The sequence below is a fragment of the Schistocerca cancellata genome, chromosome 2 (assembly GCF_023864275.1).
Source record: "Schistocerca cancellata isolate TAMUIC-IGC-003103 chromosome 2, iqSchCanc2.1, whole genome shotgun sequence".
NCBI classification, from domain to species: domain Eukaryota; kingdom Metazoa; phylum Arthropoda; class Insecta; order Orthoptera; family Acrididae; genus Schistocerca; species Schistocerca cancellata.
Window position 1 is genome coordinate 991,171,914 of NC_064627.1, and position 22,735 is coordinate 991,194,648.

At 43.5% G+C, this 22,735-nt stretch overlaps 1 protein-coding gene across 3 annotated transcripts in view; it reads right to left on the minus strand.

The window, feature by feature from the left end:
- Window positions 1-22,735, minus strand: part of LOC126162967 (coiled-coil domain-containing protein 39) — a 485,180-nt gene that overhangs the window by 9,991 nt on the left and 452,454 nt on the right. For 2 of the 3 annotated variants that reach the window (XM_049919812.1, XM_049919811.1), the window contains 2 exons: window positions 20,399-20,593; window positions 14,065-14,353 (listed from right to left, as the gene is read on the minus strand). In XM_049919812.1, the coding sequence (XP_049775769.1) occupies window positions 14,065-14,353; window positions 20,399-20,593 (484 nt within the window). Of the gene's footprint in view, window positions 1-14,064; window positions 14,354-20,398; window positions 20,594-22,735 lie in introns of those variants that run through there. The other variant, XR_007535141.1, reaches the window with a different exon arrangement.

A 22,735-nucleotide genomic window follows, 5' to 3' on the forward strand; every position in this document is an offset into this window, starting at 1 on the left:
CCTGGCCTGCTACACGCTAGCCATGGGAAAGCACTAATATAGACTTTGCAGGTCCCTTCTTGAATTTCTATTGGCTCATGGTTTTGGATGGATTTTCCTAGTTCCCTTACATTCTCCGGTGTATGTCAACATTTTCTGGGGTCTCAATTTGAATGCTTTTAAGGATTTTTCTATTGAGGGGTTGCCTTGTACCTTAGTTTCCAATAATGATCCCCATTTGGTTTCTCACACCTTTCAATTGTTTTGTTTCCATCAAGGCATTCATCATGTTATGGCTTCACCACCCCATCCTCAATCAAAAGATGAGGTGGAACAACTATTGCATACGTTCAAGTCCGAAATGAAAAAGTTTGTCATGGATTCTTCGCCACATGCTGCCCTTCTCTGTTTTCTGAGCACGTATTGCTTATCGCATATGGGGGAGCAGAGCCTGGCTGAGTTGCCTCATTGTTAGGAGCCATGCGCACTCCTCCATCTTCTGCGGCCTGTGCAGCACCTGCTGCAGTCAGGTTCATATGGCCAAGTCGCACTGGGATTGCTGGTGTGGGTACAGGGGATAGGTTGCCAGCCCAGATGGATGTCGGCCACCAATGTCTGCCGCCAGGGATGCCATCTTTGTGATGTTCATAATGCTGACAGCTGGTAGTGCTCCACTTGCTACCAGTTCGTGGATGCGGCTCCCAATGCCACAGCCCATCCACTGTCCTCCATCCTCGAGCCTGTTGTCATCTGCTGTGGAGATGCCCCCATCCTATTTGCTGTTTCTTCCATATTCGGTGCCCTGGTGTTCCAGCTTCCCAGCGCCAGATGCCTGTCCATCTCTGGCCTCGAGTCCATTGCCGCAGTCTGATGTTCCGGAGAGGCTGCCTCCACCAGACCCCTCGTCATCATCGTCTCAGCCAGCATCGCTGGTGGATCCAGCCCCATCTCCTCTGCATTAGGAATTGCCTGCTGATGATGACCCAGAGATGGTGAAGGCACCGTACTCCCTGGCAATGTCGTCAGGTGCTGCATGGGTCCACTGCCTTCAGGTGTGCCCACGTCTCCACATGATCTGGCCCTATGCTCTGCTGTCTGCATCATCCCACCCCCACCATCGGCAACAGCTGCTGCTACTCCACATGTGATGGATGTGTGTCTCAGGTCGCCAGCATTTCCTCCACTGCCTGGGCACCATCTTCGCATGAGGGAGAGGTGTACTGTATCCTGACACAAGTGCATGTGAGTGTGAGTGCAATGAGTGTAGTGTTGCCGTGTGTGTTTATTTTAATCAACCAACTGTATCAGTGCTGGTCAGCCACTAGAGGCCGCCTGTAGAAAGCGCACACATGCCGCTGTCTCTCTTGCACTGTCTTCTGCTGATTCGTGCCCATATACATGCGAAGCAGCACTGGCTTATGCTCCCTATGTTCTTGTAGTTTGTACCAGCACATCAGTTGTTCTGTGTATCATTTATGTTGCACCTTCTATGTGATTCTTTTGTCTTGTTACATGTGGACTCATGAGAGGCTTATTTCTATTATTGTTCGGAGATTTATGAATCAATATTTGTGTTACTTGGATTGATTTCATGTAGTACTTACTACAGCCAAAATACCCTCAAACTTCAGGAAGAATGTAACAATTCCAGTTCCAAAGAAGGCAGGTGCTGACAGATGCGAATACCATTGAACCATCAGTTTAATAAGTCATGGTTACAAAATACTGACTTTTATTATTTACAGAAGAATTGAAAAACTGGTACAAGCAACCACAGAGAAGATCAGTTTGGTTCTGGAGGAATGTAGGATAACATTAAGCAATGCTGACTCATAATTCATCAATTTAGATAGATTGAGTAAAGGAAAACCTACATTTATAGCACTTGTAGATTTAGAGCAAGCTTTTGACTATGTTGTCTGGAATACACTTGTGGTGTCGATAGGTCACATCAACCACATAAATTACAATCTTTGGAACACTAACTGCTCTGACGAGCTGCCATGTTTAATTCAGTCTGCCTTTGTACTTCATGCAGTGTTCAGGTGTATCAGTCTTTATGGTAAAATATATGTGTATATTGGGAACTGTTTATTATTTATATTACGATCCTTATCCAGAATCCCATATTAGTGACCCCAGACAAAAAAGTTCTATGTCTTGCACGCCGGTCGTATAGAATCAACAAGTTTCACGTCCGACACCATGACTACATCACGGAACATTCTTTACGAAGATTTGGAGGTTCAGCTCTTACGACCAGGCCAACACAATCTTCCGCCGCCAGTTATTTCGCAGCTAACAGACAATGATCTATGATCTTCAATGAGGATAACCTCAACTTTAGCAACTCCACAATGACCAAGTGTTACGCAGTTACCTCAAACAATGCACTCAGGCTTTGTTTCACTGGATTATGCACAACAACAAGTGAAAAAGTGAGGTCGATGATCGACTAGATAATGTGATGATCGATCACTCATACGAAGTTCAAAGGGACCGAAACTCACACACGTGCTTTGATCCTCCACACGCCACGACGTTGGTTACAGTAGTGCCGTGTGCAACGCCGCCATTTTTGGAAAATGCCAAGCTGTGCCAGCCTTGCCTTCCTCACAAATCAGTAACAGACATTTTTATGCATCCAGTTCACCAGAACAAACCACCGGACCGGCGGCCCAGTTTCACGACCACGTGGGTACAAGTGCACTCAACATAGCCTCTTCACCCAGCAATGTCGTACTACGACAGTGCGACTGCCAACAGGTTTCTCCAGTGTTTTATTGTCCTACCACAAAGGGTGCATGGCCAGTGTGCTCGGAAAACTCTTGGTGTTGCCACTTTAAGCTCCAGGTCACCTTATCCCCCCTCCCTACCCCCACAGGGGGCCTCGATTCCGACCATACAACTGCTCGCTCCTTCCGCAGTACCGTCTGCATCTGCCGCGCTGGCCTTCCATGTCATTTCTGAGTTGGACAATGTCAGTGCTATTCCTGCATTTTCTGGTCCAGTTTATGGGCCCTCTCGCCCGTTCACTTCCATGGTACCGACCGTGCCTGCCGCATCGTGTTTTCGGGCTTCTTCAGAGACATTACAGCCAGCCATTGTTCCAAATGTGTGTGCTAGTAACATTTCTGTCCCAGTGATGCTGGATCCCAGCGTGATCTCTTGTGCAGCAGGACCGCAGGCCTTGTAAGACACGCCAAAGCCACCTTCGTCTCCACCTCCAGGCCGCCTACCCAAGCTACCTCCCATATCCGAGGACAATCCAGTTTCATGGTTTGCACTGGTGAAGCACCTCTTCGAGCTGAATCAAGTGACTAATGACAACTCCAAGTGCTTATGTTTGGTCACACACTTTCACAACCACTCTGATTTAATTTGTGATCTCCTACTTTCGCCTTCATCGCCACCGAAGTACGAGTTTGCCAAGAAAACAATATTGGACCGACTTGCCTAATAGCCACAGGAATTGATAATCAAGATTATGTATGAGGAGCACCTTGGGGACCGCACTCCGCCACAACTTTGGCGCTGCCTCAGGTTACTCGTGAGTGAACACATGATGACAGACATCACTCTGTGGGCGGTATGGTCTGCCAAGTTACCTACCGACCTACAGATACACCTACTGCCGCACTCTTTCGAGGCTGTCGGTTCTCACCTACGCATCGCAGATCAGCTGTATGCGCTCCTGCACCAAAAACACCCAGCTCTTCCCCAATCGCTGTGTGACACTACACCTCCTGTTTACCAGCCGTCTGCAGGCAGGGGCAGGGCTCATTCCACTTCCACGCCTTCTACGCCGCCAGGCAGTACTCGTTAGCTCTCTCCTCTTTCTGAGCACCCAAGACTCGCCCACGCTCCATACGTCCTGGTTTACATCCCAGAACGGATCAATGAGAACAAGCCTCCCCCACTATCACAGTCACCGCCACCGGCTCATCCGTACTGTTGGTACCACAAGATTTTTGGGGCTGAGGCCAAGAAGTGCAGGCTACCTTGCCAACACCCAAATGCCGACCGCAGGAACTAAGTGACGCTGAGTCCTGCGGGGACCTTCGCAGGTGTCCCCTAACATTGCACTCCGTCCACTCGTCCCCTTGGCTGAGCGGCGGTCGTTTATACATGACAGACACTTCATCGCAGTTTGTCTACCAAATTGACACTGGCACTGACGTGTCTATCATACCTCGATTGTTGGCTCCTACTGACTTTTCACCAAGGAAGTCTCTCCTATGAGCTGTCAATGCATCAATGTTACAAACTGTCAGTCCTGTTAAAGTGATGGTGCACCTATCCCCTTCTCTGTGTTTCACATGGACCTTCTACATCGCTGAACCTATTCTCGGTATGGATTTTTTGTCCCATTACAAGCTCTCCCCGAATGTAGTCCAGTGTTCAGTGTTACACCACCTGTCTAACACTCAGATACCATGATCCGGCACCCATACTCCTTGTTCCGTTTCTGCCACAACATGGGATTTAATTCGTGAGTGTTCTGCCCTCGCAAGCAAAATTGTGACCTGCGTCACTAAAGTACTTTAGGAATACGACACAGCAGTGCACCTCCACTAGGAGAACGATGAGCTGAAACAACGCATTGCTCACACTTACAACGAGATCGCTGCGGCTCGCACCTCGCTGTTGAAACTGCAATCTGCAGTTCCTTCACCGGATCGAACTTCACCGCCAAGCATCAGTTCAAACAATCATCATGTTAGTTCAAAAACATTCATTGCGTGTGACAATTCACGTTCAGTGACCTCCGCATCGCCCAAGCGCCCACTATGCACAGTGCCTCGTGCTTCAAACAGTGTCTCTAAAAACAGTCGCTCGCGCAGTACAGCCATACCCACTATGCAGGCAGCCGCTCTGCTTGTTGATAAACATTCCTCCTTTCCCGCGCACCAGCCAAGCAACTCAGCAGCCATCGCTGTCCCTTGTGCGACGCCAGCGCCTCTCTGGTCCGCATTGGTTGCCCAAGGCAAAGTTTACAACAGATAGTCGCTGCACACCCCACTCCGCTCCATGCTGCATGCACAGCCGACTTCTACAAATAGGTGCACGTCACGTTCATGTAGTAGGCATGTGACTTTCGTGCTGCCTTTTCCCACTCATGCTAATGGCTACGCCTCACTGCGCCCCACTCATCCCAAAACTCCACATCAGAATGTTACCCAGCCTCGTGTGCTGTTCTCAGTCTCTTCCATCACTGACGAAACGACACACAAGATAATTACCACTGCCAGCCCTCCTATTAGACACAAGGTTAGATGCCTCAACCCCATTAAGTTGCGCGTGGCCCGGCAGCAAATTAACAAACTTCTGGAGGCAGGCATCCTACAGCCATTGGACAGCAATTGGTCTTCACCAATTCACCTTGTCACCAAACACGACAGTTCTTTTCGAATGTGTGGTGATTAATGATGTTTAAATGCTTGCACTGTCATGGACAATTACCCCAAGCCAAACAAACGATTTCACTCGTATGTTATCGGGCGCCACAATCTTCAGTGTGATTGACTGCAAGTGTGCTTATCACCAGATTCCCGTAGCGTCGGAAGACATTCCAAAGAGTGTGATCATCAAGCTTTTTATGATTCTCTGTAATCTTTGCAGTATTAAAAAGATCCATACGATGGCCTACCACCCGCAAAGCAATGGGTTGGTGGAACGATGGCACCGCACCCTTAAAACTGCACTCAGGTGCCACGACTGTCTCTGTTCCAAGGCATTCCTTGGGTGTTTCTGGGCCTACGTGCTACATTAAAACAGATTTACATGGAATGATTTCCGAATTCGATTTTGGTGAAAACCCAGTCTACCTGGGGAACTAATTCTCCTTCAAGATCCGAGTCATTCCCCCTCCTTCCAAGACTTTATCGGAAGGATGCATGCACACTTAGAATCACCCGGCTACACCCACCTGTCAGCTATTCATCACCTGACGCTAATGTGTCGACTGCACTCAGCACTTGCTCACATGTCACGCTGAGGGACGACTTTGTCAGACAACCCTTACAACCCCCTTACCTTGGCCCCTTCAAAGTACTCCAGAGGGGCGAGATGAAGTTTGAAATTATGATAAAATATCGCCCGCAAACTGTTTCTCTACACAGGCTCGAGCCTGCCTTCATAGACTCCGACACCCCTCTGCTGTCCCAGTAGGACTGCCCAAGCACAAGTTCTTTTGATGAACCACTAACGAGTCCGTTCAACCTACGGCTGGGTTTTCTCCGTCCAACGAGTCACCACTGCAGTTCACGGGTTCCTCAGGCATGTCATCACCATCCCCATTCACAGGTTTTGAAGACATTTCAGGTACTAGAGACGCGGATGCCCTGTCCTTTGTTTTGTGCTGCAATGTACCACCTGACCGCATCAATAACATGTCGATTATGGTGTTAGATAATCGTGTGCTCATACTGTTCACCAACAGCACAGACCCAACCCTCACTGAGTAACTCAACGTCAAGATAGTGCACAGCTTGTCCCTCCCACAAGAGTGTGACCCATCATGTGTTCGGGCTTTCATTTCTTCGGACGGCTCAGTATGCATTCGGGAAAGGCACACTCACATGCCGCCTCCTCTCCCATACCGCTACTTCCGAGTTGGCCGATGCATCATTTCCCCCTGCTGGTTTTCGGATTACGAGTTGGACCGGCGGCCACCCCTGCATCTTTGCACGCCGACCAAATGGAGATGGAGCTTCTGCTTGTGCGCCTGCTGCCTCGTGCCACTCACGCCGACGCTGACACCCACACAACCCCTCCTCAGGGCTCATAGGCCGTACTCCATACTGCGAGAGGGGGGGGGGGGGGGGGGGAGGAGGGGGGGCTGTGTGCAGTTGATAGGCCACATAAACCACACAAATTACAATCTGTGGGACATTAACTGCTCTGGCGAACTTCGATTTTTAATTCAGTCTGCCTTTGTACTTCATGCAGCGTTCAGGTGTATCAGTCTTTATGGTAAAATATATATGTATATTGGGAACTGGTTATTATGTATATTACGATCCTTATCCAGAATCCCATACACTCTTTGAAATTTTGAAGGTGGCAGAGATAAAATAAAGGGAATGAAAGATTATTTATAACTTGTACAGAAACCACACTATAAGAGTTGAGGGGCATGAAATACGAACCATATTTGAGAATGGAATGAGAAAGAGGTGTAGTCTATCCCCATTGTTATTAAGTTTGCACACTGAGCAAACTGTTAAGGAAACCAAGGGGATATTTGGAAAGAGAATTAATGCTCATGAAGAAGAAATAAACACTTTGTGTTTTACCGATGACATTATAAATCTGCTGAGGACTTGGAAGAGCAATTGAATGGAATGGACAGTGTCTTGAAAAGAGATTACAAGAAGACCATAAATAAAAGTAGAACAAGGGGAGTGCAAAGTAGTTAAAATAAATCAGGCAATGCTGAGGGAGTTAGGCTGCAAAATATGACAATAAAAGTAACAGATAATTTTTGTTATTTGGGCAGTAAAAAAACTGTTTTGTAACTAAATTTTAAGTGTGTAGAATCACTAAGTTTGTGTAGCAGCAGGAGGAAAAGACTTTTAAAATATATAATTCAGTGCCAGTTATGTAAGTAGGCCTTATATGAAATGGTTAGAGTCATTTGTATAATTTAAATAGTTGTGCTTGCATGTCTGTGTGTGTGTGTGTGTGTGTGTGTGTGTGTGTGTGTGTGTGTGCGCGCGCGCGCGTGCGTGTATGTCTACTGCTGACAAAGGCCTTAATGGCCGAAAGCTATCGCGGCTCAGCATCTCCGCTATATGGTGAGTGGCAACTTTCCTTCTCTCGTATTGTTACATTCCATCCTGGATTTTCCATTGTTTGAATTTTATGAGTTACTTTTTCACCATACTGCTGCACTTTTCTCTTGAACTGTTTTCCCCATATATACGAGGGCTATCCACAAAGTACATTACGTTTTTGTTTGTGTCCATTAGGGGCGGGGCTAGTGCGGCCACCTTGGTGTCATGGCATTCCGCCGCTCTTTCGGCATCCTGCCATGCTTGTGAGAGGTTCGTGCTGTACTCCGTTGAGTTACTGTGACAGTTTGAAATGTCAGCACTAATTGAAAATGCCACGAAGTGTGAAGTGCGTGCTGTAATAAGGTTTCTGACTGCAAAAAACTGTACACCGATAGAAATCTATCGGCAGCTTTGTGAAGTGTATGGGGACAACATAATCACTGAAGGTGGAGTGCGTCAATGGGTCATAAAATTTAAAAATGGCCAAACTAACGTTCACGACAAAGAGCGAAGTGGAAGATCCAGCATAGTGACTGCCGAACTTGTCGAAAAAGTCGATGCCGTGGTCCGTGAAAACCGTAATTTCACAATAACAGAACTCTCTATGAGTTTTCCACAAATTTCACGAAGTTTGTTGCACGAAATCATTACCGAAAAGTTGGGTTCCCACAAGTTTTGTGCAATATGGATACCAAACATCTTGACAGAGATTCACAAAAATCAGCGAATGGCTGCAGCATTAACATTTTTGGACGCTTACGAGAAAGATGGCGACTCATTACTCGATCGCATCGTTACTGGTGACGAAACATGGGTTAAGGGGAGTTGGAATGCCCTATCTCGCCAATGTTAAATTTGCTAACTTTGTGTACCTTTTTCTTTGGAACTATTATCTTCAGAACTTTGAAATTCTGGCAGAGGTTTTCAGCATATATTGTGAGCCCACTGAACTAGAACCAATGTTTTCTTTTTGTTGGTATAGTATTTATGAATTTTTTACCATTAAGCCATTTTTTATTGGAAAAAGTATAACATAAACTTCCCTAGTTCAGAGAATAAGCCAGTTCTTGTCATGATTCTAGTTCAGTGGCCTCTTTGAACTGTTTTGCAGCATTTCTGAAAATTTGAATGTTGTTGGTTGAGTGGTTTATGAGATAAAGGTACATGTAACACTAAAAATGTCAAATGCCAGAAAATGCGATTAAAGTAATTTATTATGAAAATTCACAAATACCTTTTATTCTATTATCAAAAGTGTCCAGCAGAGTAATCAGGGTCATCTTCTAGTTCTTCTTCTTCACCTAGAAGCTTTCTTCTCCTTGCTGCCCTTGCTTTTTTTGTATTAAATTCAGCTGCATACTGAGCCTTCCTTACTCGCACGCTGTCCAGAAGCTGAAGACCTCTGATGGTGTTGATACCAGGAGCAATGCCGAGCCTTGCCATGACCTTTAGCCTACCCATATGACCATCATTGAATGAAATAACAGCATCACTGACTCCCCATTTCAATGTTTTTATCCCAACAAATACATTCTTAGGTACACGAGTCCAAATGAGGTTGTTGAACGACTCGTTTTGATTCTGGGTACAACCATGAAGACATTTTCGCAGAAGATCAGGATGCCCCAAGTCTCTATATATTGGTTTAATTACTTCCATAACAGCCAATGGAATATAATTTTTATGGTGATAAGGATCCCCAGTAGCTTGAGATTTTCTATAATTGCACCATGACTGAGGACCATCTGGACAAGCAAAATGTTGAGGATTATCATCAGTTGATGATCGATGTAAATATGTGGCCCATACAGCTTGTCTCATTTCCTGCAAATTATTTGCATTATTTCTTATTGCCATACCATAGTATTGTTGTAATTCATTTATAATTTTATCTGACAGGCGACCTCTAATGGTTTTACCATCTGACAAAATTTTGTCCTTCAGATTCTGTTTCAGTTTCCTTAGACGAGTGCCCATTCGTTTCTGAACATGACCGACACATTCTAGTTTAGTTATTGTCTTATTGACATATGGCATGGATTCTGTAACACTTTTGTATGCCTTGGAGTCCCCATCTCCAAGGAATTTTGTGTCAAATACTCCCCGTTCTTTTTCTGATCTGCTAAACATTTTCACAGCAGCGGCAGCCTCCATGCCTCCACTCGTACCTTCATAATTCTTGCTACATATGTGAGCTGCTTCTATCTTACCAGATGCACAATGGTAACAATGTTTAGTGAGCACTTCATAGTCCAAAACTTTACCGCTGTCCACACTAGTAACAGTAGCAACAGCATTTTTGGATGTGTGACCCCTTTTCTGCCAGGTTCCATCAAAAGCAACAGGGATATCTGGGTTTCCTTCATTTATATATTTTGCTTCACTGGCAGCAGCTTTCATTGATAAATCTGCTACAGACTGAACAGCATCTCCTATCACTTCAGTGTAATTGTCAATTTTAGCAGGTGGAGGTGGAAGATTCATTATGGCACAAAATGTTTGAGCAGCAGTATGTCCTTTACCAATTGCTCTCATTGCATACATTAGCCTGATATTACTCTCAAACAAATTGCTACTGCATGTTTTAGAGCTCCAAAAACAGGTCTCATTTTCACAACTGGCACAAACTATAGCAATTTTGCAGGAAAGTCCTATAGATTTTGTTATGTTCATATCAAAAGAACCTCCACAAAGATTACAACACAAACATTTCTTCATAAACTCAGTAAAAACAGGAAAGTCGACTAAAACATATTGTTCATTAGAAGCTTCATCTGTAATTTCACTTGCACAGTTTGATAACTTCTTTTTTGATGCACTGGTGGGCGTGTCTCCTTCACACATCTCAGCTGTACAAACGTCAGAACTTTCACCAGCATCAACAGGTGCTGAAGCAGAATCACTTGAACAAACGTTATTTGTAAATCTATTACCGCGAAACTTTCGCTTTTTAAATAATGATGCACTCCTAGGCATCGTAGAAACTACGCACTCACCACTGAAAGTCAAAACAAGACAGATAACAAACTCCAAATGAGCGACAAACTAAACTCGAGGCTCAAAACAAACACTCACAGATCAAAAACTGAACAATAAACACAGCTAGTCGTAAAAACAATGGTACCTATGGAAGGATCAAAGATTCTACAACTGAAGAGTGAAATCCACAGCCTTCTATATGTAATGTTTTCGGAAATGCGAAGATTTAAATGTGTACAAATCACAAGATGGGTAACTTTGCTGGGCGCACATGTAATTTTGAAAAATTAAATAAAAATACTTCCAATTGGAATTTCTTAACAAATTTTGCACCATTTTAAGCAGAAAATTTCAAATTAAGTTATAAGGTTAAAAACTGAAAATGTGAATTTTTTCCATTTTCCGGCATTCCAACTCCCCTTAAGCATGTGAACTGCGAGACAAAATTGCAGTTAATGCAGTAGGGGCACACAAATTCCCCCCAAAAACCCAAGAAATGCATGCAGACAATGTTGGCAAGGAAGGTGATGGCGACTGTCTTTTGGGACAGAAAAGGTGTGATTTTTGTGGATTTCCTGGAAAGAGGCACTACAATAAACTCTCAAAGGTATTGCCAAACTCTGCACAACGTCAGAAGGGCAATACAAAACAAGCGCAGGGGAAAGTTGGGCTCAAAGATCTTACTGATTCACGACAACGCCCGGGCCCACATGGGAAAATGCCACTCATGAAGTTCTCGAATCTTTTAAGTGGGAGTTGTTTCCTCATCCGCCGTACAGTCCCAACCTGGCACTGAGCGACTTCCACTTATTCCCAGCAATGAAGAAGTGGTTGGCTATGCAGCGTTTTGTTGATGATGCACAGCTTCAAGAAGAGGTAACCGCGTGGTTGAAGGCGCAGGCGGCCGAATTTTACGACGAAGGAATTTCCAAGCTCGTCCATCACTACGACAAGTGCCTTAACTTAAATGGCAACTATGAAGAAAAGTAGTATTTAAGTGTTGCTTTCATCTGTATATAATTAAAAAAATTTCCAATACTTTATTTATTTTTAATTCCAAAACATAATGTATTTTGTGGCTAGCCCTCGTATTTAAGAAATGAATGATCATACAATGTCAGCTTTCATGGTTGGCACTGACATCACTTAAAAATTCTGGGTTACAGGGCGTGGTTGATGGATAAAACTTTTTTTACATCAGCTATGGCCTCTTAGCCTGGAACTTTTAAGTGATGTAAGAAATGATAATTAAACACAGTTGTTACCTGTGACTTATCAGTTATAGCTCTTCCATTTAAGCCAATAGTTATCCTGTTCTCTCGCCAGTTGTCCTGTCTCTTGTTGCACTGCATTTTATATAGCCTTAAGTCTGTTGTTGGACATAATGTGCATATTCCTTTATTTTTTAGTAAATTTTTTTAGTAGTTTTCAGTAGCTTTTGTAGTCTGCAACCACTGCTGGATCTTTAATTGTTACTGTCAACACAAACAATTCCCTTTTCCTTTTACAAGATACTTTAATCCTTCTGAAGATCAATGGGTTTTTACATGGCTGTTTAATGTCCTTTCAGATTAGCTTATTTGTAAGGCTATTTAAAAATAATGACATGAATTTATCATGGAATACATTAAATTTTATGGCAGCTTTTGGTTCATTATAAATTTCATCCCAGATCATCTCTTGTAAACTATTCTTAAAAACATTTGTTCTGGATTTATTATAACTGATTTACCCTGAGGAATATCTACATTGTAAGGCAATATCTCATTTATCTTAAATAAATGTGCATCATGATCAGAGATACAGCACAACCCGACATCTGGCAGAAGACGTAGATACTTTCAACATAAAAAGTGATTCAGGGTCTGCACAAGCATTGAAGTATATGGTGTCTTTTCTTCACTCTAGTATCTACAGCTTTGCATGAGTTAACAACTATTGCTTGGGACCACCTACAAAAGATTCACTCAACATAATACGATGGCTGTTCAAAGAGTAAGGCAACTTTTCAAACTGCACGGGCAATGTACATTTGATTCTCAGTCTTTTTTTTTTTATATTGGTATACATGTCCTGAACATATGTTCACATTTTCAAGCATACTGCGTACTTCGTTTGTTTTTGACATATAGAAAGGTTAGATGTGTTTTAGTTTGCTCCGCGCCTTTCGATTATTGTAAAAAAAAGGAGCAAAGAATTTGCATCAAATTTTATGTGAAAAATGGAATAAAGTGCTCTATAACACTTGAAATGTTAACAGTGGCATACGGTGAGTCTGCTTTAAGTAAAAGAAATGTTTACAAGTGGTTCAAGCTCTTCCAAGATGGCTGAGAAGATGCCAATGATGAACCTCGCTCTGGATGATCCTGCCCATCAACAAAAGATGATATTGTCGAAGCTGTGAAGAAAATTGTTTTGGAAAATCATCGAATTACCGTAAGGGAAGTTGCTTAGGATGTTGGCATATCGGTTGGCTCATGTCATGCAATTTTATCGGCAGGAGACGTATGTCAGCGAAGTTTGTTCCAAAACTTTTCAGTATATATCAGACGGACTGCTGCATGAGCATTGCTCAGGAGTTCTTGAATGACATCAATGATTGATGATCCTCATTTGCTCAAAACGGTCACAACTGGTGACGAAACATTGTTTATGGTCATAACATCAAAACCAAAGCCCAATGGTCCCAATGGAAGCATTCTGCTCTGGAGAGCCAAGACTGAAAAAAGCACACCAAGTCCAATTAAATGTCACAGTTTTGCTCACTGTTTTTATTATTATTATTATTATTATTACCATGGTGTAGTGCATCATGAATTTTTGTCTCGAGATCATATGGTCAATAAGGAGTATTACCTTGATGTTATGCGCAGTTTGCGAGAAGCAATATGCAAAAGACATCTGGAATTGTGGAAAAACAATTCATGGGTTTTGCATCACGACAATTCACCTGCTCATTCATTGTGCTTGTAAGAGATTTTTTGGCCAAAAACAACACTACAATCATGCCTCAACCACCATTTTCACCAGATTTGACCTCTTGTGACTTTTTCCTGTTCCCAAAACTGAAGAGACCTATGAAAGGACGAAGATTTGAGGAAATAAAAGCTGCATCACTGGAAGTACCAAAAAGTGCTTATGAGAAGCGCTTCAAGAATTGGAAGAAGTGTTGGCACAAGTGTATTGTAACTGAGGGCGATTACTTTGAAGGGGATAACATGAATATTGATGAAAATAGAACAGATAAGAGCATTAAATTTACACTTTAATACTTAGATGCATTATTTAAAAAATTCAGGGTACTGCATTAGGAATATTAGTAACGTACCTGGTAGGTCAAGAGTGACAACAGACGGGCTTGTGGGAGTGCGCGAGGAGCGGTCACTGCTAGGTGTTGAAACATCACACTTGTCACTTTTTTCATCAGCAGAGGAGACAGATGTCGCTGCAAGTGAGCGAGAAGACTGGGTACGTGCTGTAATAGGTAACTCAAGACCTTTCTCAACTAGATAGCGACTGACAACAGGACCAGTCTCCACATGTCGTGCAACAAGTTCAGCTAGTTGTTGCAGTGCACTCATATTCTGTTCCTGTAGTTCTCGTGTTTTTATGTCTTTCTGTAAACAAAAACATAGAAAACACAAATATAGAAAGAAGCAGGAGAGCCACACATTATTGGAAGTACTTACATTATGCAGTCAACCACAGAGCTAATGGTACTGATGTCATTGTCTAATTGCTACATCAGTCTGATTCCTGAGAACATAAAGAGCACAAAAAAAATTTTTTTCCACAGCCACCATAAAAATGTCTTAGCTAGCTGAAAGTAGAAAATAATTTCCGTGATATCATATTGTTGAAACAAGGTTTGAGGGGATGAGGAAGTGGCTCTGGTTATTTGCTTCTGTACCAGGTCGGGAGGGTAGTTGCGGGATGCGAAAGCTGTTTTCAGGTTGTTGGTGTAATGGTTCAGGGATTCAGAACTGGAGCAGATTAGTTTGCCCCTCAAACCCAGAACCTCTCACAGAAGAACCCCAAAAGTGCCCCACTTGTGACAGGATACTTTCCGGGATTGGATCAGACTCTGAACGTGGCTCTCCAGCGGGGATACGACTTCCTCAAATCCTGCCCTGAAATGAGATCCTGCCCTGAAATGAGATCCATCCTTCATTAAATCCTCCCCACTCCACCAAGAGTGTCTTTCCGCCGTCCACCTAACCTTTGTAACCTCTTGGTTCATCCCTATGAAATCCCCAAACCCCCTTCCCTACCCTCTGGCTCCTACCCTTGTAACCGCCCCCGGTGTAAAATCTGTCCCATGCACCCTCCCACCACCACCTACTCCAGTCCTGTAACCCGGAAGGTGTACACGATCAAAGGCAGAGCCACGTGTGAAAGCACCCACGTGATTTACCAACTGACCTGCCTACACTATGAAGCCTTCTATGTGGGAATGACCAGCAACAAACTCTCCATTCGCATGAACGGACACAGGCAGACAGTGTTTGTTGGTAATGAGGATCACCCTGTGGCTAAACATGCTTTGGTGCACGGCCAGCACATCTTGGCACAGTGTTACACCATCCGGGTTATCTGGATACTTCCCACGGACACCAACCTATCAGAACTCCGGAGATGGGAACTTGCCCTTCAATATATCCTCTCTTCCTGTTACCTACCTGGCCTCAACCTCTGCTAATTTCAAGTTGCCGCCCCTGGTACATCACTTGTCACTCAACAACATCTTTGCCTCTGTACTTCCGCCTCGACTGACATCTCTGCCCAAATTCTTTGCCTTTACATATGCCTGCTTGTGTCTGTATATGTCATCAAAGACACCAACCACTTTCTCGAATGCCTGGAATCCTTACCCAATCTGTTACCCCAGGAAACCATCCTTGTAACCATTGATGCCATTTCCTTATACACAAATATTCTGCACGCCCAGGGCCTCGCTGTGATGGAGCACTTCCTTTCACGCCGATCACCTGCCACCCTACCTAAAATCTCTTTCCTCATTACCTTAGCCAGCTTCATCCTGATCCACAACTTCTTCACTTTCGAAGGCCAGACATACCAACAATTAAAGGGAACAGCCATGGGTACCAGTATGGCCCCCTCATACGCCAACCTATTCATGGGTCGCTTAAAGGAAGACTTCTTGGTTACCCAGGCCTGCCAACCCAAAGTTTGGTACAGATTTATTGATGACATCTTCATGATCTGGACTCACAGTGAAGAAGAACTCCAGAGCTTCCTTCCAACCTCAACTCCTTTGGTTCCATCAGATTCACCTGGTCCTACTCCAAATCCCATGCCACTTTCCTTGACGTTGACCTCCATCTGTCCAATGGCCAGCTTCACATGTCCGTCCACATCAAACCCTCCAACAAGCAACAGTACTTCCATTATTACAGCTGCCACCCATTCCACATCAAACGGTCCCTTCCCTACAGCCTAGGTCTTCGTGGCAAACGAATCTGCTCCAGTCCGGAATCCCTGAACCATTACACCAACATCCTGAAAACAGCTTTCGCATCCTGCAACTACCCTCCTGACCTGGTACAGAAGCAAATAACCAGAGCCACTTCCTCATCCCCTCAAACCCAGAACCTCCCACAGAAGAACCCCAAAAGTGCCCCACTTGTAACAGGATACTTTCTGGGACTGGATCGGACTCTGAATGTGGCTCTCCAGCAGGGATACGACTTTCTCAAATCCTGCCCTGAAATGAGATCCATCCTTCATGAAATCCTCCCCACTCCACCAAGAGTGTCTTTCCGCCGTCCACCTAACCTTCGTAACCTCTTAGTTCATCCCTATGAAATCCCCAAACCACCTTCCCTACCCTCTGGCTCCTACCCTTGTAACCGCCCCCGGTGTAAAACCTGTCCCATGCACCCTCCAACCACCACCTACTCCAGTCCTGTAACCCGGAAGGTGTACACAATCAAAGGCAGAGCCACGTGTGAAAGCACCCACGTGATTTACCAACTGATCTGCCTACACTGTGAAGCTTTCTATGTGGGAATGACCAGCAACAAACTGTCCATTCGCATGAATGGACACAGGCAGACAGTGTTTGTTGGTAATGAGGATCACCCTGTGGCTAAACATGCCTTGGTGCACGGCCAGCACATCTTGGCACAGTCCGGGTTATCTGGATACTTCCCACTAACACCGACCTGTCAGAACTCCGGAGATGGGAACTTGCCCTTCAGTATATCCTCTCTGCTCATTATCCACCAGGCCTCAACCTCTGCTAATTTCAAGTTGCCACTGCTCATACCTCACCTGTCTTTCGACAACATCTTTGCCCCTGTACTTCCGCCTCGACTGACATCTCTGCCCAAACTCTTTGCCTTTACAAATGTCTGCTTGTGTCTGTGTATGTGCGGATGGATATGTGTGTGTGTGCAAGTGTATACCTGTCCTTTTTTTCCCCCTAAGGTAAGTTTTTCCACTCCCGGGATTGGATTGACTCCTTACCCTCTCCCTTAAAACCCACATCCTTTCGTCTTTCCCTCTCCTTCCCTCTTTCCTGATGAAGCAACCGTTGGTTGCAAAAGCTTGAATTTTGTGTGTTTGTTTGTGTGTCTATCAACCTGCCAGCACTTTCGTTTGGTAAGTCACATCATCTTTGTTTTTAAAAATTCTGTTGTTAGTTGTATGGTGCATCTGCCCATAATTTCCTTAAACGTTGATCACACTGATGTAGACAATACAGGCACCAATACTGCTTTTCATTGTTAGTCTGTATATGTGAAATGACTAATATATGTTTCAGTTTTTATCTCACAGACTCTCCAAGATTTTTGTGCACAATATGACATCCACCAAGTAAAGGTGCTCTATTCCACCCTCAGTTGAACAGTGATGCAGAGTGCCTTGAACAAAATTTCAAGATGCAAATGAAGAAGTACATTGTCAACGGCCCTGGCAGAAGATATGCTAACACACTTTCTCATTTGTTCCAAGTCCACACCTAACAGTGAGAGGAGCCTGGCAGAACTGCTGCACAGGTGCCACCTGCACATGGTTCTGTACCTCCTGCTGCATGCCTCGCACCCTCCTCAGGTGCTTCCATCACCCAGATACACATCAGGGATCCCAATCTGGTTTCATGCTTTTGGTCACCATGAGCACTGGATCCCAGAGGTCTTCCATGGCCAGTAAGGTTGGAGAATTTTCACGCTGCACATGGAGGACAGACTGGTGACCTGCCATCGAAACCAACTCCTCCCACAGGTGAGGGACCATGCCCTTCTGCCCTCACACTCAACATATGGTTCTTCCTCCCTCCAGAGATCCTTGTCCTCTCCTTCTGCACAATCCCTGGAGCCCGCTTCTCTGTTTCTCCCTCTACCTCCTCCACCAGACACACTCTTGCTCCTCATTTCTTCTAGCCTTCCACATGAGCATCAGGGACTGGATATGGATGAGCTTCAGCAATGACTAAAAGCATCGGATGATCAGCAGGTAACATACCAGTCAGTTCCTGCTCCCCCCCTCCCCCAAGTGCCCCATAGATTCAGCTCTGGCACTGGGACTGCCCTTTAACTAGTGTCAAACCAGCGGGCATCCATCTGTGGATCTGTGGTGAAGCCACCACAGCCAGGGTCATTTCTAGCCAAGAGGGAACCTCTGGGTCTGCTGAGGGCACTCATCAACAGTGCTCTGGACATAAGTTTCATGGGTGCTGCACACCATCCCTTTGCTGCAGGGGAGGGACACAGTCACCCCATCAAGGGGAGAGGACTGTGGTAACCTCATGTTACCACACCTACTGCACCAGTGTACCGCAGGCTGATTACTTCACTGGCACCTAGTGGCAGGGGTCTGCTACCAGGCAACAACACGATCAAACAGCAACATCAGCATTGCATCAAGTTCACCACACACAGCTGATGGCAGCACCACATCACAATTTGGACTAGCAAAACATCTATTATAATCCCGGAGTGGAGGGCTCTCTATCTTGTCCATTACGGTTCATTCGTGTGTTCACTCAATTCCACTCTCTGGATGCTTGTTATTTGTTTGTACTCAGCCTAGCCATGTACATGGACTTTGTATGGAACTTATGATTGGTGTTCTCATAAAATAGTTTGGTTATTCTATGTATACTTAATTGTGTCTGCTAACACAGCATCATACTAACACAGCATCATACTAAGTTGCATATGGAGTTACAAAATGTAAGAAGTCCTGCAACACTACAGAACAACTACCAGTTTATATGGATTTTGTGAATATTATTACTGGTGAATCAGTGGGTATCCAATTTCAAATGTGTCTTTCATCTAACATTCCACCATTTGCAGAATCAGCACATAGCAGAGGATATCAGTATACAATTAATTGAAAAACTAAAAGCTCAGTAATGCAATGGACATTAATGAGGAGGCACACTTAATTTATTATGTGTGGTTTCTTGATAGTAACTACAATGTGGAATAACTTAGCCTTTGTAAATGTATCACTGCATGGACAAATGTTGAAGACTTAGTTGATATACTGAATATACTTATATTTAAAAATAATTCAGAATGGACAAAGTGCACTGATGTTTGTACTGACAGTGATCATTTGATGTTCTGCTGCTATGGAGAATTACAGACTCTTTTACAAAACTTAACTCCAAATTTAGTGCGAAACCATTGCATCGTTCATAAAGAAGCATTTGCATCCGTTGAAACTAATCATAGGATGTAAGGTGAATACAGTAAACAATACAGGAATCTGATTAGTGAAAACAAGGTTTACCATATGATGTTGGGAGTTGAATACATGTCTTTATTGCCATACTGCTGCTCATGATTGTTCTCTTGTGGTAATGCATTGTTTCTCCTTTCTCATACATTTCAAATATGGCAAGAAATTTATAGTGTGGAGAGACTAACAACGAAAAGGGGAATGAACAGTGTAGAGACATTTTCCATGCCATTTAAGCTAAATTGTTCCGAATAAGAACAAATATAAGAGAATTGTACATTAGATATAACTGAATGAACTAATTCAGGTCCTGACCTCAGATTTGAGACGATGAAAGTCCGTGCTCTGTCTGATCATTGTGATTTAGGTCTTCCATCGTTTATCTAAATCATTTCAGGAAAACACACTGATGGTTGCTTCAACAAGACCAAAACTGACCATCTGTCCTCTCCACATTAAATATATATGTTCTTTCCCATAGAAACACAATTCACTGAACTTGACTGAATTCTCGTCTTTGTGCTCTGCCATAATATGTCAGTATCCTGACTATTCGAGCACTGGTAGTTCCCCACTTACCACTTGTTGTTCTGCCACTGATGACAATAGCGCTTGATCAGAGCTGATTTTGTTTAACACTTCATCTTATCACTCACCCTTACTTTGGAAAACAACAACAATGTTAAATTGTGAATTCTACATTCTAAATTGGTCTTCTCTTAAATAAAAAGTAGAGAAGGCTTCATACTTTTTATATTATAGAGGATTAACAAATATATGAAGTCACTGCCAATCAGCAAGGTCCACTGAGTAATCTTAGAGTCAGTCAGGAAAAATTAATTACATTAGACTCAAAAACTTTTGCTAGAAAATAGAGCACTTACTTTGCAACAAATAGTGTTTTAATTGAAAGATGTCCACTGTGGCTATTAAATGACAATGTTTACCTCCTCAATGGAGCGTCTTGTGGAACCACGTATTAGCCTTTGTTGTCGATGCAACTGTTCTTCAGCACGTATCAACTTAGCTTGCTGGTCAGATAATTCCCTGTCTAATTCAGCTGCTTCATGGTCTTTATCTCGCCACGTGTAGCGTATCTCGTCTTCAGCTCGTAATAATTCCTGCAGTGTTTGCTCCATCAACTGCAACATATGTTAGCCATTTCACACATACAGACTAACAACGAAAAGGGGAAAAAATATATATATATATATATATATATATATATATATATATATATATATATATATATATATATATATATATATATGAATATAATAGAGGGAAACATTCCACGTGGGAAAAATATATTTAAAAAGAAAGATGATGAGACTTACCAAACAAAAGCGCTGGCAGGTCGATAGACACACAAATAAACACAAACATACACACAAAAATCTAGCTTTCGCAACCAACGGTTGCCTCGTCAGGAAAGAGGGAAGGAGAAGGGAAGACAAAAGGATATGGGTTTTAAGGGAGAGGGTAAGGAGTCATTCCAATCCCGGGAGCGGAAAGACTTACCTTAGGGGGAAAAAAGGACAGGTATACACTCGCACACACACACATATCCATCCGCATATCCATATATATATCCATATATATATATGATTCTGTAAATAAGAGTGATGATTTCTAGAATAAGAATTACTCAGAATCTATTAGCAGATAACAGCCCCAATTCTCACTAACATGTCGTTGATTATGTGATGAAACATTTTGAGGAAAACAGAAATTCTTCCTTGAAGAAGACAAATATCTGGGACAGTTCAGGACATCGAATCACTCTCCTGCAAACAATGCAGTATGACTGAGTGCCCTTTCATGATGTTATGCACAATCACGACACATTTTCTGAGGGTACAGAATGAATGAACAGCAGATAGACAATAAGCCCCAAAGGTAAAATCTTCTTGGTTATTAGGCTGTGTCATATTTCTTCTATGTCATCAACATTTTGACCCCTCTGCTGGGATATTCTTCAGGATCTTGTGGTGTCCACTGATGACTGAACCACCATGACTTTGTGAGTGTAAAAAGACTGTGCCTTTTTTGTAAGAAGATTTGTGTATCATATGTCGAAATATGGCTTCACAGGCAGAAAATGTAATATTAAACAGTGTTCCAGAATTAAGAGATGCTGCATGTTTTCCATTATGGGACTTGTAAATAAATGCTATATTCATGGCAAAGGGACTTGGCAGTTACATTACTGCCAATATCAAAAAACCTTAGAATGGGGGGAAAAAAAATCTGAGGACAAGTGTGTGTGAGTGTGTGTGTGTGTGTGTGTGTGTGTGTGTGTGTGTGTGTTGGGGCTTATGAGTGCTCAACGTCGAGGTCATCAGCACACTGACACACATTAAAAGAAACGAATGTGGACAAATTTAGTAAAATGGAAACATACATGCAAAGAAAGCGGGCAAAGATGGAAAACTCTGTATAAGAAAATAAAATGTAAAGAAAATGAGAAAGGAGCATCAAGGATGCCACAGGAAATTGTCACTGCCTGGCCACTTACATAAAATATGGGTGAGCCAGTCATCCTGTGAACAAATTAAGACTCTCTCCCTAAAATCTTGGTAAAAATATTGGACAAGTCACAGAACTCTAAAACTTTAACCACATTCGTTTGAGTATTATCAAAAAAAGTTTTGCATCACCTCGGTTCTGAGAGTTCCAGAACCTGTACAGAAAATTGGAATAGAGATCAACATAAACATCATTCCCGCCCTTTTTATTGCTCATGAAAACCACACATTGCATGTTGTGTACCACCATATGGTGAGACCTTCAGAGTTGGTGGTCCAGATTGCTGTACACACCATTACCTCTAATACCCAGCAGTACATCCTCTTGTGTTGATGCATGCCTGTATTCATCATGGCATACTATCCACAAGTTCATCAAGGCACTGTTGGCCCAGATTGTCCCACTCCTCAATGTCGATTCAGCCTAGATCCCTCAGAGTGGTTGGTGGGCCATGTCATCCATAAGCAGCCCTTTACAATCCATCCCAGGCACGTTCGATAGGGTTCATGTCTGGAGAACATGCGGGCCACTCTAGTTGAGCGATGTCGTTATCCTGAAGGAAGTCATTCACAAGATGTACACGATGGGGGTGCGAATTGTCATCCATGAAGGTGAATGCCTCACCAATATGCTGCCGATATGGTTGCACTATCGGTTGGAGGATGGCATTCATGTATCATACAGCCATTATGGTGCCTTCCATGACCACCAGCCGCATACGACGGCTCCACATAATGCCACCCCAAAACAGCAGG